This window comes from Pan paniscus, chromosome 1 (assembly GCF_029289425.2).
Source record: "Pan paniscus chromosome 1, NHGRI_mPanPan1-v2.0_pri, whole genome shotgun sequence".
Classification (NCBI taxonomy): Eukaryota; Metazoa; Chordata; class Mammalia; order Primates; family Hominidae; genus Pan; species Pan paniscus.
Window position 1 is genome coordinate 134,332,588 of NC_073249.2, and position 18,066 is coordinate 134,350,653.

At 38.5% G+C, this 18,066-nt stretch overlaps 1 protein-coding gene across 5 annotated transcripts in view; it reads left to right on the forward strand.

The window, feature by feature from the left end:
* The window catches only part of EVI5 (ecotropic viral integration site 5), a 285,495-nt gene that overhangs the window by 104,927 nt on the left and 162,502 nt on the right, over positions 1-18,066 (forward strand). For all 5 annotated transcript variants that reach the window (XM_063606865.1, XM_034931223.3, XM_034931216.3 and 2 more), the window contains one exon: positions 11,969-12,029. In XM_063606865.1, the coding sequence (XP_063462935.1) occupies positions 11,969-12,029 (61 nt within the window). The remainder of the gene's footprint in view (positions 1-11,968; positions 12,030-18,066) is intronic.

Genomic DNA, 18,066 nt, shown 5'->3' on the forward strand with positions numbered 1-18,066 from the left:
TCTAACCCAGCAGTGTATGTGTTCTCATTGTGGCCAGTATAAAATGTCTCATTTTCCACTTAATTTACATTTCCCTGATTGTTAATAAGTGTAAGCATCTTTTCATATGTTTATTGGCCTCATGTTTTTCTTCTATTTTTTTCCTCCCTTTTCTACTGCAGTGTCTACTTCATACTGCTTTGACTTGTTAGTGATTACTAGTTGTTTATAATCTGGGTTGTAATCTTTTGTCAGCATTAAAAGATAAGTCTTGTCCATTTCTACTAAGTATCAGTTTTGGAATATATAATAAACTCAACAATTGGACCTACCTCTCAAAAATGCTCAAGCTTCCTGTTGGTTGGAGGGTAGCAGCACAGAAAAGTAAATGGCTTGTTAGGTGCAAATATGTAACAGATTATTAAAATTATATGTTAGAGATACCTAACCCGTATGTCTTCACACTGGCATACACAGTCTGCTGGGTGTCAGGAAAATGTTCAGAGCTTGGTTAAGTAGACTTTCAATTTCTATCTATAGTCTTTCCTACAATTTATCTTTCTGATAACATTTCTGTAGTAGAGGTGCCTCGGTTCTTCTTCGCACCTTCCTTTTTACAGCATACCTTCTCCCACTTTATTAAAGGAAGGAAGGAAAACCTGTCACCCAACCTAGATCTTACTATGGTACCTTACTTTAGTTTATAAAAAATCTCTGTGACTCCAAACAAAATGAACAATTTCAGAAAGACTTGCTCCTGAGGGAGTATCCCCTGAGAGAGCATCCCCTGAGAGAGCAAAGCAAGAAAAATGGAAGTTTTCTTTATTATTATTATTATACTTTAAGTTCTAGGGTACATGTGCACAACGTACAGGTTTTGTTCAGCTCCCACCTATGAGTGAGAACATGCGGTGTTTGGTTTTCTGTCCTTGCGATAGTTTGTAGAATCATGGTTTCCAGCTTCATCCATGTCCCTGCAAAGGACATGAACCCATCCTTTTTTATGGCTGCATAGTATCCCATGGTGTATATGCACCACATTTTCTTAATCCAGTCCATCATTGATGGACATTTGGGTTGGTTCCAAGTCTTTGCTATTGTAAATAGTGCCGCAATAAATATACATGTGCATGTGTCTTTATAATAGCATAATTTATAATCCTTTGGGTATATACCCAGTAATGGGATTGCTGGATCAAATGGTATTTCTAGTTCTAGATCCTTGAGGAATTGCCACACTGCCTTCCACAATGGTTGAACTAATTTACACTCCCACCAACAGTGTAAAAGCATTCCTATTTCTTCACATCCTCTCCAGCATCTGTTGTTTCCTGACTTTTTAATGATCACCATCTAACTGGCATGAGATGGTATCTCATTGTGGTTTTGATTTGCATTCTGTGATGACCAGTGGTGATGAGCATTTTATCACATGTCTGTTGGCTGCATAAATGTCTTCTTTTGAGAAGTATTTGTTCATATCCTTGGCCCACTTTTTGATGGAGTTGTCTTTTTCTTGTAAATTTGTTTAAGTTCTTTGTAGATGCTGGATATTAGCCCTTTGTCAGATGGGTAGATTGCAAAGATTTTCTCCCATTCTTTAGGTTGCCTGTTCACTCTGGTGATAGTTTCTTCTGCTGTGCAGAAGCTCTTTAGTTTAATTAGATCCCATTTGTCAATTTTGGCTTTTGTTGCCATTGCTTTTGGTGTTTTAGTCATGAAGTCTTTGCCCATGCCTATGTCCTGAATGGTACTGCCTAGGTTTTCTTCTAGGGTTTTTATGGTGTTAGGTCTAACATTTAAGTCTTTAATCCATCTTGAATTAATTTTTGTGTAAGGTGTGAGGAAGGGATCCAGTTTCAGCTTTCTACATATAGCTAGCCAGTTTTCCCAGCATCATTTATTAAATAGGGAACCCTTTTCCCATTTTTTGTTTTTGTCAGATTTGTCAAAGAGCAGATGGTTGTAGATGTGTAGTGTTATTTCTGAGGCCTCTGTTCTGTTCCATTGGTCTATATATCTGTTTTGGTACCAGTACCATGCTGTTTTGGTTTCTGTAGCCTTGTAGTATAGTTTGAAGTCAGGTAGTGTGATGCCTCCAGCTTTGTTCTTTTTGCTTAGGATTGTTTCGGCAATGTGGGCTCTTTTTTGGTTCCATATGAACTTTAAAGTAGTTTTTTCTAATTCTGTGACGAAAGCCAATGGTAGCTTGATGGGGGTGGCATTGAATCTATAAATTACCTTGGGCAGTATGGCCATTTTCGTGATATTGATTCTTCCAATCCATGAGCATGGAATGTTCTTCCATTTGTTTGTGTCCTCTTATTTCATTGAGCAGTGATTTGTAGTTCTCCTTGAAGAGGTCCTTCACATCCCTTGTAAGTTGTATTCCCAGGTATTTTATTCTCTTTGTAGTAATTGTGAATGGGAGTTCACTCATGATTTGGCTGTTTGTCTATTATTGGTGTATAGAAATACTTGTGATTTTTGCACATTGATTTTGTATCCTGAGACTTTGCTGAAGTTGCTTATCAGCTTAAGGAGATTTTGCACTGAGATGATGGGGTTTTCTAAATATCCAACCATGTCATCTGCAAACAGGGACAATTTGACTTCCTCTTTTCCTAATTGAATACTCTTTATTTCTTTCTCTTGCCTGATTGCCCTGGCCAGAACTTCCAACACTATGTTGAATAGGAGTGGTGAGAGAGGGCATCCTTGCCTTGTGCAGGTTTTCAAAGGGAATGCTTCCAGCTTTTGCCCATTCAGTATGATATTGGCTATGAACCCGGTTTGTCATAAATAGCTCATTATTTTGAGATACGTTCCATCAATACCTAGTTTATTGAGAGTTTTTAGCATGAAGGCTGTTGACTTTTGTCAAAGGCCTTTTCTGCGTCTATTGAGATAATCATGTGGTTTTTGTCGTTGGTTCTGTTTACGTGGTGGATTATGTTTATTGATTTTCGTATGTTGAACCAGCCTTGCATCCCAGGGATGAAGCCGACTTGATCATGGTGGATAAGCTTTTTGATGTGCTGCTGTATTCGGTTTGCCAATATTTTATTGAGGATTTTCACATCAGTGTTCATCGGGGTATTGGCCTAAAATTCTCTTTTTTTTGTTGTGTCTCTACCAGGCTTTGGTATCAGGATGATGCTAGCCTCATAAAATGAGCTAAGGTGGATTCCCTCTTTTTCTGTTGATTGAAATGGTTTAGGAAGGAATGGTGCAAGCTCCTTTTTGTACCTCTGGAAGAATTTGACTGTGAATCCATCAGGTCCTGGACTTTTTTTGGTTGGTAGGCTGTTGATTATTGCCTCAATTTCAGAACCTGTTAATTGGTCTATTCAGAGATTCTACTTCTTCCTGGTTTAGTCTTGGGAGGGTGTATGTTTCCAGGATTTTATCCATTTCTTCTAGATTTTCTAGTTTATTTGCACAGAGGTATTTATGGTATTCTCTGATGGTTGTTTATTTCTGTGGGATCAGTGGTGATATCCCCTTTATCATTTTTTATTGCATCATTTGATTCTTCCCTCTTTCCTTCTTTATTAGTGTTGCTAGTGGTCTATTTTGTTAATCTCTTCAAAAAACCAGCTCCTGAATTCATTGATTTTTTGAAGGGATTTTTGTGTCTCTATTTCCTTCAGTTCTGCTCTGATCTTAGTTATTTCTTGCCTTCTGCTAGCTTTTGAATGTGTTTGCTCTTGCATCTCTAGTTCTTTTCATTGTGATGTTAGTGTGTCAATTTTAGATCTTTTCTGCTTTCTCTTGTGGGCATTTAGTGCTATAAATTTCCCTCTACACACTGCTTTAAATGTGTCCCAGAGATTCTGGTACATTGTGTTTGTTCTCACTGGTTTCAAAGAACATCTTTATTTCTGCCTTCATTTTGTTATGTACCCAGTAGTCATTCAGGAGCAGGTTGTTCAGTTTCCATATAGTTGTGCGTTTTGAGTGAATTTCTGAATCCTGAGTTCTAATTTAATTGCACTGTTGTCTGAGAGACCGTTTGTTGTGATTTCTGTTCTTTTACATTTGCTGAGGAGTGCTTTACTTCCAACTATGTGGTCAATTTTGGAATAAGTGCCATGTGGTGCTGAGAAGAATGTATATTCTGTTGATTTGGGGTGGAGAGTTCTGTAGATATCTAGTAGGTCTGCTTGGTCCAGAGCTGAGTTCAAGTCCTGGATATCCTTGTTAACCTTCTGTCGTGTTGATCTGTCTAGTATTGACAGTGGGGTGTTAAAGTCTCCCATTATTATTGTGTAGGAGTCTAAGTCTCTTTGTAGGTCTCTCAGGACTTGCTTTATGAATCTGGGTGCTCCTGTATTGGGTGCATGTATATTTAGGATAGTTAGCTCATCTTGTTGAATTGATCCCTTTACCATTATGTAGTGACCTTCTTTGTCTCTTTTTATCTTTGTTGGTTTAAAGTTTGTTTTATCAGAGACTAGGATTGCAACCCATGCTTTTTTTTTTGCTTTCCAATTGCTTGGTAGATCTTCCTCCATCCCTTTACTTTGAGCCTATGTGTGTCTTTGCATGTGAGGTGGGTCTCCTGAATACAGCACACTGATGGGTCTTGACTCTTTATCTAATTTGCCAGTCTGTGTCTTTTAATTGGAGCATTTAGCCCATTTACATTTAAGGTTAATATTGTTATGTTTGAATTTGACCCTGTCATTGTGATGTTAGCTGGTTATTTTGCCCATTAATTGATTCAGTTTCTTCACAGTGTCACTGGTCTTTACAATTTGTCATGTTTTTGCAGTGGCTGGCACCAGTTGTTCCTTTCCATGTTCAGTGCTTCCTTCAGGAGCTCTTGTAAGGCAGGCCTGGTGGTGACAAAATCTCTCAGCATTTCCGTGTCTGTAAAGGATTTTATTTCTCCTTCACTTCTGAAGCTTAGTTTGGCTGGATATGAGATTCTGGGTTGAAAATTCTTTTCTTTAAGAATGTTGAATATTGGCCCCCAATCTCTTCTGGCTTGTAGGGTTTCTGCCTAGAGATCCGCTGTTAGTCTGATGGGCTTCCCTTTGTGGGTAACCCGACCTTTCTCTGTGGCTGCCCTTAACATTTTTTCCTTCATTTCAACCTTGGCAAATCTGACATTTATGTGTCTTGGGATTGCTCTTCTCGAGGAGTATCTTTGTGGTGTTCTCTGTTTTTCCTCAATTTGAATGTTGTCCTGCCTTGCTAGGTTAGGGAAGTTCTTTTGGATAATATCGTGAAGAGTGTTTTCTAACTTGGTTCCATTGTCCCCATCACTTTCTGGTACAACAATCAAATGTATATTTGGTCTTTTCACATACTCCCATATTTCTTGGAGTCTTTGTTCATTTCTTTTCACTCTTTTTTTCTCTCATCTTGTCTTTTCGTTTTATTTCATTAATTTCATCTTCAGTCACTTTCTTCCACTTGATCGAATCAACTATTGAAGCTTGTGCATGTGTCACGAAGTTCTTGTGCCATGGTTTTCAGCTCCATCAGGTCATTTAAGGTCTTCTCTATAGTGTTTATTCTAGTTAGCCAATCATCTAACCTTTTTTCAAGGTTTTTAGCTTCCTTGTGATGGGTTAGAGCATGCTCCTTTAGCTCAGAGAAGTTTGTTATTACCAAACTTGTGAAGCCTCCTTCTGTCAACTCGTCAGACTCATTCTCCGTCCAGTTTTGTTCCCTTGCTGGCGAGGAGCTGTGATCCTTTGGAGGCGAAGAGGTGCTCTGTGTTTTGGAATTTTTAGCTTCTCTGGTTTCTCCTCATCTTTGTGGTTTTATCTACCTTTGGTCTTTGATGTTGGTGACCTATGGATGGGGTTTTGGTATGGAAGTCCTTTTTGTTGATGATGCGATTTCTTTCTGTTTGTTAGTTTTTCTTCTAACAGTCAGAACCCTCAGCTGCAGATCTTTTGGAGTTTGCTGGAGGTCCACTCCAGACCCTGTTTGCATGGGTATCAGCAGCGGAGACTGCAGAACAGCAAATATTGGTGTTCTGAATTAGAATTCAGAAAAAATTTCTGAATTAGAATTCAGAAGTAGAATTGTGATCATGGGGCAGATTATTAACTCATGTTTATTTGAATTGAAAAGTGAAGGCAACACTTTAATGACAGGAAGTAAATGTAATTTGGCTCATTGGTTTAGTAATAATGACTCCCTTTGCCAGTTAGGTCCTAGAGTAGACATCCATAAAGAAGATAAATGTCACTTAAGTTGCAGTGGAAAAATTTTAAAGTACATATAAATTACAACTGTATGTCCTTTTTAACTATATTTACACTTGAGATAAAACAAAATTTAGAAGTCTTTAAAATGTATATGAGGAAACATTCTTTTAGCAGATACATGAGCAGAAAAATAGGACCACAGGATGGCATAGGATGATGGCAGAGGAGGAAGTTTCAGGTAGTTCTCTGAAGGAGATGATACCTGAGTACAATTTTGAAGACCTTTGTTTCTTTTTTTTTGAGACGAAGTCTTGCAGGCTGGAGTACAATGGTGCGATCTTGGCTCATTGCAACCTCCTCCAAGGTTCAAGCCTCAGCCTCCTGAGTAGCTGGGACTACAGGCGCATGCCACCATGTCCAGCTAATTTTTAAAAAATTTTTAGTAGAGACTGGGTTTCGCTATGTTGGCCAGGCTGGTCTCGAACTCCTGACCTCAGGTGATCCACCCACCTCGGCCTCCCAAAGTGCTGGGATTACAGGCATGAGCCACCATGCCTGGCCAAAGACTGTTGTTTCTAATTGCTAGAGTTAAATTATGCCTGCAACAGAAAATCCCTGCTGATATGGAACTTACTGAAATACAGAAGACTGACAGAATGATATACAGTGTAACATCCATCAGTGAAAGTGCCATGAAGAAAACAAAGCCAGATAAAGGACATGGAGAGATGAGCACTCTTTTAGACAGGGCACGCAGAGATAGGGCTCACAGGCCGGTAAGATACTATTTGAGCCGACACCAGAGGGAAGTAAGAGTGCGAGTCATGGGATTATCTGGGGGAAGTGTGTCCTACAGTACAATAACAGTAAATGTAAAGACTGAGGCAAGAATGTGATTGATACATTCAAGGAATAGAAAACCAGTGAGAGGCCGGGCACAGTGGCTCACACCTATAATCCCAGCACTTTGAGAGGCTGAGGTGGGAGGATCCATTGAGCCTAGGAGTTTGAGACCAGCCTGGGCAACATAGTAAAACCCCATCTCTGCAAAAATGAAAAGGAAGAAAACCGATGGGACTGTAGTAGCATAGGCAAATAGGAGTGTGGTGAGCAGTGAAGTCAGAAACATGGTAGGGTGCTAGGGGTATTTAGAGCAATGCCACCTACTGTGGTAGCCATTACCCATATGTGACTATTTAGTCTAAATATGATTAAAATTTATTTCATCAGTTATATTTCAAGTGCTAATTAGTCACTCACATGTGGCTAATGGCTACTCTATTGGACAATACAGATCTAGCACGTTTTCGTCATTGTCAAACGTTTTGTTGGTTATTGTCCTCCTCATGGGTCAGACTTTTTCCACATCTGAGGGGAAACCAGTAGAGGATTTTGAGAAAAGTGACATGATCTGGTTTTAAAAGTTTTACTCTTTGCTGTAATGAAGGTTGGCCAGGTGAAGAGAAGGAGGGCATTTTAAGAAGAACGGTAATAGGTACAAAGGCTCATAGGTTCCCTTACTACATGACAGTTCTAAGAGTTGAATCTTAGCCTTTGACTTTTTTTTGATGAATTTTTATGTTGGTATACTTTTAAACTTAAGGGGGTACGATATACTCTTTACCAAGATTCACCAATTGTTTACATTTCATCCCATTTGCTTTATTATCCTCTCTCCTCTGTATGCGTATATAAATATAGTGTGTGTGTGTAAAATCCATTCCCATTTTGGGGGAGATCCATTTGAGAGTAAATTGAGATATTGTGCCCTTTATCTGTAAATACTTGAATGTGTACTTCCTATGAACAACAACTTTTCTCTCCTTTAACATAAACCCAGTAGTTAATCAAAACAAGGAAATTATATTAGGTTGGTGCAAAAGTAATTGCAGTTTTTGCATTACTTTCAACGGCAAAAACCAGTTACTTTTGGACCAACCTAATAGATACAATACTATTATCTAATCCACAGTGTATGTTCAGATTTTATCACCAATATATGCTGTATATATGCTGTCCCAATAATATGCTGTATAACTATCTCCCCACCCCTCTGTCCAGGGTCCGCTCTAGGATCATGTGTAGGATTTAGGTGTTGATACCTATTTGGTTTTCTTTAATCTGACATATTTCCTCCGTCTTTGTGTTTCTAATATATTTAAAGAGTGTACAGGCCAATTATTTTGTAGAAAATCTCAAAGTCTGAGTTTTTCTGGGATTTCCCCAGGATTAGATTCAGGTTGTGCATTTTTGGCAGGTATACCCCTGATATTATATCTTCTCATTTCACCATACGATATAGATGATATTACTTTCTCTCAGAACTGGTAATGTTAGCTTTGGTCACTTGATTAAGGTGGTGTTTGCTGGGTTTTACTACTGTAAAGTTATTATTTCCCCTTTTGTAATAAGTAATTTGTGGCAGGCTACTTTGAGATTATGTAGTAACCTCTTTCTTTACCAAACTTAACCATACCAGTTTTATATCCATTTATGATTTTCCCATTCCCTCATTCTTTATTTATTAATCAGCATTCTACTGTAAGGAAGAGCTTTCCCTTCACCCTCATTTATTTATTCATTTATTTCCATCAGTGTGAATTCATGGATTATTTTATTCAGTGAGCTATAATCCATTACTATTAAATTATCCCTGATTTGTCCAGTGGGAACCCTTGCAACCTGGGTGCTTTGTTCTATTGATATTTTTCCCATTATTCTTTGGGAATTTCCTTTCTTTGGGGCAATAAAATATTCCAGGTTCAACTTATACCTTCTTGGCTCCTGCGCAGTAATGAGCTATTTCTCCAGAGAGCTTTGATTACTTTTTTGTAAGCCTTTGAAATTTAGTCTGAAGGTGATGAGTAACCACTGACACGCTGGGTGTGGCATGATCCAAATCAACATTTTAAAAAAAGATCACTCTGTTAATAGTGTATAGAAAACATTGAGTTATGAAACTGGCCATAGAAAGAACAATTATATTTTCCAGTAATTTAGACAAATCATAATGCGGGTCTAAAAACACTATCAGTGAAGGGGGAACACATAACTTTACACTGGAAAAACCTGGTGTGTACTCCTTCAGCCAGGTGATCAAGGTCAACATCAATAGTGATGTTCTGTTGATAGTTTGTACCCCTAGTATGAGATAATGAAAATGGCATTTATGTCTGTGGTCTTCCTCCTGAAAACCCAATAACCCCAGTATAATCATGAGAAAAACATGAGACAAATCCCATTTGAAGGACGTAATGGTCCCTTTTGAAGATCACATAATGATAACTACAAAATACCTGACCAGTACTCCTCAAAACTGTCAAGGTTCTCATCAAAACTGTCATGGGCTTTAGGTAACAGCAATGTGTTAATATTGGTTCATTAATTATAACAATGTACCATACTACTGTAACATGTTAATAATAGGGGAAACTGGGATGGGATACATGGAATCTCTGTACTATCTTCATAATCTTTTTGTAAACCAAATATTTCTTTTTTAAATTAAGTTTATTGAAAAACACTATCAGTGGAGTTAAATAAGTAGGGTTTATTTTTAGGTGTATAAATGAGTGATATTTTTACATATTGCATAATGATAACTACTTCAGAGTAGTCATTTGTGAAGGCTATAAACTTATTTCAGTAGTGCAGCTGTTGAAAATGTTTTGCAGCTCTTTGGAGTCTTTAATAAATTCTGTCGGCTATCTTATAGTCTTTTAAGACAGTGGTCCCCAGCCTTTTTGACACTAGGGACCGCTTTCGTGGAAGACCATTTCTCCACTTATGGGGGCTGGGGGTATGGCTTCAGGTTGAAACTGTTCCACCTCATGTCAGATCATCAGTCATGAGATTCTCATAAGGAGCCCGCAGCCTAGATCCCCAGCATGCACAATTCACAATAGGGTTTGCACTCCTTTGAGAATCTAATGCTGCCACTGATCTGACAGGAGGTGGAGCTCAGGCAGTGATGTTCACTTGCCTGCCGTTCACCTCCTGCTGTATGACCCAGTTCCTAACAGGCCACAGACTGGTATTGGTCCACTGCCCAGGGGTTGGGGACTGCTGTTTTAAGATACACTTTAGTGAGAGACAGAGTAACGTAGCAGTCAAATCTGTGACTATACAGAAGTTTCTCAAGCTTTCTAAACCCCAGAGTGGGTATAACAACTTATATTAAAAAGTTGTTGTGAGCTAAATGAGATAAGTAATAGATTTCTGTCCTTTGAGGGAGAATTTTATTTTTGAAAGCAGCTGTAAGTTATTTGGAGCCTGGTCTGGTTTATATTTGGAGTAACCTTGGTATTGATATTTTTTGTCAAGAGCAAGATAAAAAAAATTTGGTGGTACTAATTTTTGTGTGGCCTATACATTTTTATAAAGGTAATTTTAGACTTACCATAGAGTTGCATATCGTGCTTACTGTCCTCCAATCAGTGACAGACCACAGAGGTGATATGCCCTTTTCAGGACATCTTTTTTCTTTTTAAAAAATGGTTTATCACTTTCTGGGCGTTGGGGGGAAGGGTCCCAGGCTGGAGTGCAGTGGCTAGATCATGGCTCACTGCAACCTTGACCTCCCTGGCTCAAGCAATCCTCCCACCTCAGCCTCTGAGTACCTGCAACTACAGGCATGCACCCACCGCACCTGGCTAATTTTTGTATTTTTTGTAGAGACTGGGTTTCACCATGTTGCCCAGGCTGGTCTTGAACCCCTGGCCTCAAGCAATTGGCCCCCCTTGGCCCCCCAAAGTGCTGGGATTAGAGGCATGATCCACCGTGGTCAGTGTCATGTTTTAAATTATTTTTACTTTTTAATAATTTTGACCTTTATTTTAAATTCAGGGGGTACATGCACATATTTATTTCATGGGCATATTGCATGATGCTGAGGTTTGAGATATGAATGATCCCATCACCCAGATAGCAAGCATAGTACCCAACGGTTAGTTTTTCAGCCCTTGTCCCCCTCCCTGCCTTCGCCTTCTATTAGTCCTCAGTATCTGTTGTTCCCATCTTTATGTCCATGAGTACCCAGTGTTTAGCTCCTAGTTGTAAGGGAGAACATGGGTTTTTGGTTTTCTGTTCCTGTGTTAATTCACTTAACTCAGTACATCTTAACAGGGGTGCATGATGTCAGTATGTATTACTGGTGATGTTAACCTTAATCAGTTAGTTCAGGTGCAGTCTACTAGGATTCTGTACTGTAAATTTAGTATTTTCCTTTAACACTTACTAAATATTTTAGGAGAGATAATTTGAGACTATGCTTAAACTTTCACCCACTAATTTTAGCATCCATTAGTGGTTCCTCCCACAGTAGTTATTACTGTGGAATTCTAATGGTGATTTTTATATTAACCTTATTCCTCCTATGTCTATTAATTGGAATTCTATAAGGAAGAGTTGTCCCCTTTCCCTCATTAAAATTTTCAAAGTCAATGTTGGTACCAGGATTTTTAAGTTAAGAGCCAGTTGAACCTACAGGTGTGTTTTAATTTGAGAAATAAGAATAATGGTTCATTTGTAAGTTTAGGGCTGAAAAGAATCTGTAAACTAAGTTGCATTTTGTGCTTAATACATTTCAGTTTGTAAATTTTCTTTTTGTGTGGTTTTTATTTTTGTCATTTGTAAAGTGAGTTTTTAATAAGAACTCATGAAGCCACATGATTTTTCTCACATCAAATATCTCCAAGTTATAAGCTAGAAGAAACTAAAGAAATTGTATTTTATGTTCATATGTATTTTTAAATTTTGTAAATTAATAACTACTTTTGAATGAAAACATTACCTTTAACTCTTTTTTTTTCCTTTCTTAGGCTTGAAAAGGAATACACTACAATAAAAACGAAAGAAATGGAAGAGCAAGTTGAAATTAAAGTAAGCAGTTGGGGGCTTTTTAAAGTACTGATTGATTGAAATCAATTATTGGACAGTAGATGTTTAAAGTTTGTACTTCTTATATTCATAAATGTATTTACCATCCTACTAGATTACAGTTAAAAATAGACATTTCAAAAAAGCAGAATAATGCGACTGAAGTGGCTTTCATTCCAGTGTGAAGGAGAGCAAGCTCTTCCCTTTTTCTAGATTTGTTGGTGGCTCATCAGGAGAAAACACTTCCATGGAGAAGAAAATTATCATTCCATTTAAGCATGTTTTTTAAAGTTGCAGAGAAGACAATCTATAATAACACTTTCCATGCTGAGACCAACAAGGGTGTAATCTCAGGCAAACATTAAATAGAGCACATATTACACTAGAACTAATTATGGTTGCTCTAGAGCTGCAGAAAGCTTTGACTGATACGACTTTTTCTTCTCTAAGCAAGGGTTATACTTTTGAACTACTCCTCTCCAGAAAATCAAGCAGATTTTCAATTCGAAGGGCATATAAATACCCTATATGTACCCTAAAAATATAAAATTTGTACCCCCCTCCATAAAACACGGAATTCTTGAGTTTAGGGTCTGTGGCACTGTTGGAGCTGGGACTTGAGAAAAATTGTGTTGCCTTTTATGCTGATATTGTAGGATGGGGTTGATAAGTGGAAGCATGAGTCAAAGAACTTAGTGATTGGCCAATTCACTTTCTAATTTCCCCAATTCACTTTCTTTATTCCCCTCCACCCCCTACCCCCAACCCCTTGAGAAAGGGTTAAAAGTAAAATAATTTTAATGGAGTGACTCCCTCCTCCCTTTTTAAACTTTGTGTTTGAATGTGTCTGATTTTTGACTTGGATCTGGCGAGACATTATATGACCACCTTATTTTTCTCCTTTTACAAGGAAATGGGTTCTGTTAAACTAATACTCTTTCCTGCCTTGGTCCTCCTCAAAAGCCTCTAGGGAGACAGTCTCTCCAGTTTTCTTATGTTAACTCTCTCTTATCAACTCTCCTCCCTTTTCTAGAGGTTCTATTCCCATTTCTGTCACCTTTTCCTTATCAAATGGAAGTAGATACTTACACATTTTTTATATATATAGAAAAGACCCCTGTGGATGTTTTTTCCTTCCTTTTTTTTTTTTTTTTTTTTTAATTCTGTCACCCAACTGCTGCTCTGCTATTTGCTTTGCTTTTTTTCTTTTTCTTTTTTTTTTTTTTTGAGACGAAGTCTCGCTGTGTCGCCCAGGCTGGAGTGCAGTGGTGCAATCTCGGCTCACTGCAAGCTCCGCCTCCCAGGTGCATGCCATTCTCCTGCCTCAGCCTCCCAAGTAGCTGGGACTACAGGCGCCCGCCACCACGCCCGCCTAATTTTTTGTATTTTTAGTAAAGATGGGGTTTCACCGTGTTAGCCAGGATGGTCTCGATCTCCTGACCTCGTGATCCACCTGCCTTAGCCTCCCAAAGTGCTAGGATTACAGGCGTGAGCCACCGCGTCCAGCCCTATTTGCTTTTCTTTTAGGTACTATGAGTAAGGGTACTTTTACTGCAAGTAAAAAGTACGTCATCCTGATGAGTGGGGAGAGAGTATGGGTTTTCACATACTACGAATATTCGGAACTGCAAATCAAGAATCTGAGGATGGGGAAGCCATCCTGTTCATTTCACCACACTATATTATTGAAAAAAAAATCACAGTTCTATGAACAATCCTTACTCTTGAAGAAATTTCTTATAAAATTAAGTACATGAATATAGGAATACCAAAAGGCATTTTCAGAAAACAGATTTTTAGCAGACTTTCACCTATACCTGCAGTATTTTCTTTTCTTTTCTTTTAGACAGGGTCTCCCTCTGTCACTCAAGCTGGAGTTCAGTGGCACGATCTTGGCTCATTTGCAGCCTTGACGTCCCACGCTCAAGCGATCCTCTCACCTCAGCCTTCTAAGTAGCTGGGACTACAGGTGCACACCACCATGCCTGGCTAATTTTTTGTATTTTTGGTAGAGACAGGGTTTCACCATGTTGCCCAGGCTGGTCTCGAACTCCTGAGCGCAGGCGATCCACCTGCATTGGCCTTCCAAAGCGCTGGGATTACAGGCATGAGCCACCACGCCCAGCCATTTGCAGTATTTTCTATACTTTGTTTTTTGAGGAAATATATAGTTCATATGCCTGAAGAAATGTTTTTGAATCTAGCTCCATGTGTCTCAGGCAGTTGGCATAAAATTGTCTATAGAGAAGAATCGGAAAAAAGAGTTTAGAAAGTTAGTGGAACATATCAGGTAAATAAAGTGCTGATCTCAAAGGTAGTCTGTTCTCTTTTTATAATATTGTTTCCATGTAGTTCTTTCTTATACCATTTTCATCTCTTTCTTCACTCCCCAGTTCTACCAGATAGAAAAACCAAAACAACTTTTGAATGACTATACTTTTTTTAAACTTCATATTTAGGGGTGTCTGATTTTTTTTTTCAACTGAATACTTTTTTTTTTTTTTATTATACTTTAAGTTCTGGGATACATGTGCAGAACATGCAGGTTTGTTACATAGGTATACACGTGCCATGGTGGTTTGCTGCACCCATTAACCCGTTATCTACATTAGGTATTTCTTCTAATGCTATTCCTTCCCTAGCCCTCCACCCCCTGACAGGCCCCAGTGTGTGATGTTCCCCTCCCCTGTGTCCATGTGTTCTCATTGTTCAACTCCTGCTTATGAGCAAGAACATGTGGTGTTTGGTATTCTGTTCCTGTGTTAGTTTGCTGAGAATGATGGTTTTCAGCTTCATCCATGTACCTGCACAGGACATGAACTCATCCTTTTTTATGGCTGCATAGTATTCCATGGTGTATATGTGCTACATTTTCTTTATCCAGTCTATCATTGATGGGCATTTGGGTTGGTTCCAGGGTGTCTGATTTTTTTACTTAGACCCTGACAACTCATTCTAATCATGATCAGATGACCACCTTATTTACAATTCATTAGCCAGGTATAATATTAATTGAGCCTTGCTGTAAAATGGGAAATGCTACTTCTTACACACACTCCCTCCCTCCCGCAAAAGTCTCTTTTACAAGAGAATGGGTTCTGGTTGTAAACTAGTACTTTCTTGCCTTGGTTCTTTTTAAAAGTCCATGGGAAGATAGTTTTGTGCCATTATTTTTACAGCCCATTGGTATGATCATCAAATTGTTTGATGTTTTGATATGGAAGTATAAAATTAGCCTTTGATGTTGTGAAATGTGTTTATAAGGTCTCTGTTGTTTTTACTTTAATTAAATTATAAGACCTTTGAGGTGATGACCTTCTATTCTAAGAACTATATCTGTCAGTGAGCCCCCGGTTAAGATGCGACTTTTAAATATTTTTTCACCTCTTCCCTGAAAGTGTTAGAGGAAGATTTTGATAATAATGTCTTCATATGGAAAATCTTAAATTTTGCGTGTGAAATTTTTTGTTAATAGAAACATCTTTATCAGTATCTTCTTCCAGTCTATTGATGTTCTACCTGATTGGGAGGAGGTGAGAAATATTAAAATTCTAGTTTGGCCTGGCGTGGTGGCTCACGCCTGTAATCCCAGCACTTTGGGAGGCCGAGGCGGGCAGATCACTTGAGCCCAGGAGTTTGAGACCAGCCTGGACAACATAGCAAGACCCCATCTCAATTTTAAAAAAGAAAAAAATTATAAAACTAAAATTCTAGCTTATATTAGGGTAACCCACAAATCTTTAAAAAGGAAAAAACTTTGATTCTGATAGACATACGAACAGATAATCTAATTTTTATATTTAAATTTGTGCTTCGGGACGCAGAGATCTAAAGCCCTAAAATGGGAAGTATGAGAAATTCTGGCCAGTTTTTAGTCAAAAGTAAAGTATTTTTTCCTGTTTAAAAACTATGGTACATTTCAGATATGCTGAAAGCCAGAAAATAATATAAAAGTGCTCACATATTCACTGCCTGGCATAAAAATGAAAAAAAAAAAAAAAAAAAAAAAAGAGAAGTGTTATCTAAGTTGCCCAGGAATTACATTTTAACAATCAATGTGAAGTATTAGAATTGAAGCTCACATTTATTTAGCCCTTAATATATGATGGGTCACTTACATGCATTATTTCCCCTTATTCTTAAAACAGCATTATTAAAGGGTTCTTATCCTTACCTGTGAAGAAATTAGGCTTCAGAAAGCTCAAATACTATGCCAGTGGTCACATTGCGAGGAAACAGAGTCAAGGATTTGAAGTCTGATTTGTGTTATTCTAAGGCCCATGTGTATTCTTCAGTATATACACTGTGCTGCTGCTGCTTTCCAAGAGAGACTTTGATATATTTGTGATGTAAGATTTGGATGCCCATTTTTGTCTGGCATATCAAACTTTTCGTTAAAAAAACTAATGGCTACATAATATCCAAGGGAGGTATGCTAGCCTGATTTATTCAATAACACTTCATTTAACAGATAATTCATAGTGCCTCCTAGATGCCCAAGCACTGTTCTAGGCACTTGAAATGTGGTTATGAAGTAGACCATGATCTGTCCTCATGGAGATTATATTTTAATATGGAAATAACAATAAACAGAAAAGTCAAATGTATGGTATTTTGGATGGTGATAAAGTCTTAAGGAGAAAAAATAACCTCAGGGAAAGGGAATGTAAAACGGTAGTGTTTGGGTGGAAAATTTAGAGACGTTAACCAGGTGATTTTTGAAAAAAGACCTGAAGGAAGTGATGGGACTAGATATGTGACTATCTGGAAGAATGGCAGAACCTATTCGGGGTGTGCCTGGTGAGGAGCAGTAAGGTGGCATTGTGGATGGGACAGCATGAATGATGAGAAAAGTGGTAGGAAGTAAGATGGAGCAGGTTGCAGATAATGTAGGATGTTGTCGACAGTGGTAAGGACTTTGGCTTTTACTCTGGTTAGATGGCAGTTTTCAGAAGAGAAGGACAAAATGTGATTTAAGTTCAGTAGATCATTCTGGTTGCTTTGTTAAGAGTAAATTGCAGGGATTGAGAGCATTTCTGATGAACGCTGATGTGGTAATGCAGACAAAAGATGATGGTGGGCCAGGCATGCCTACCATCAGGGTGGCTTATAATCCCAGCACTTAGGGAGGCCAAGGTGGGCGGATTCCTTGAGCCCAGGAGTTCAAGACCAGCCTGGGCAACATAGTGGGCCCCTGTCTCCATAAATTTTTTTTTTCAAATTGCCAGGCATGGTGGTGCATGCCTGTAGTCCTAGCTACTCAGGAGGCGGAGGAAGGAGGATCACTAGAACCAGGGAATTTGAGGCTGCAGTGAGCTGTGATCATGCCACTGCATTCCTTCCTGGGTGACAGAGTGAAACCCTGTCTTAAAAAAAAAAAAAAAAAAAAAAGATGGTGGTGGCTTGGACTGAGGTAAGAAGTAATTGGATTCTGAATAGATTTCAAATATAAAGTGGACAGCTAGAATGTAGAGGTGTGTGAGGAGGAGGAACCAAGCCTTGTGGTCTGAGCAGGTAGATAAATGGTGTTCCCATTACCTGAGATGGGAAAGACTCCAGAAGGATTTGGTTTAGTGGGGATACCAGGAGCCCAATTTTGGGTATCTTGGGAATGAGATGCCTAGGAGATGTCCAGTTAGCTTCTTAAATATTCAGATCTGAAATTAAAAGAAGCCAAGCTCAAAATATAAATTTGGCAGTTATTGGCGGGGTCATAGTATTGAAAGCCATGAGAATGGGTGAGATTACTTGGGAAAGGAGTGTAGATAAAATAGAGAAGAATTCAAGAATTGAGCCTGAGAATAAACCAACATTTAAAGATGAGGAAGACAAGTAGAAAGTAGCAAACTAGGAGAAAACCAGGTAGGTGTAGTTCCTAGAAGCCAAGAGACAGTGAGAAAGAGAGAAGGATTTACCATGTCAAATACTGAAGATAGTTTTTGTGAAATGAGGATGGAGAAACAACCATTGCATTTTCCAGCATGATTATAATTTATCCTAGAAACGAGTGGAGCAGAATGGTAGGTACTAAAACCTAACT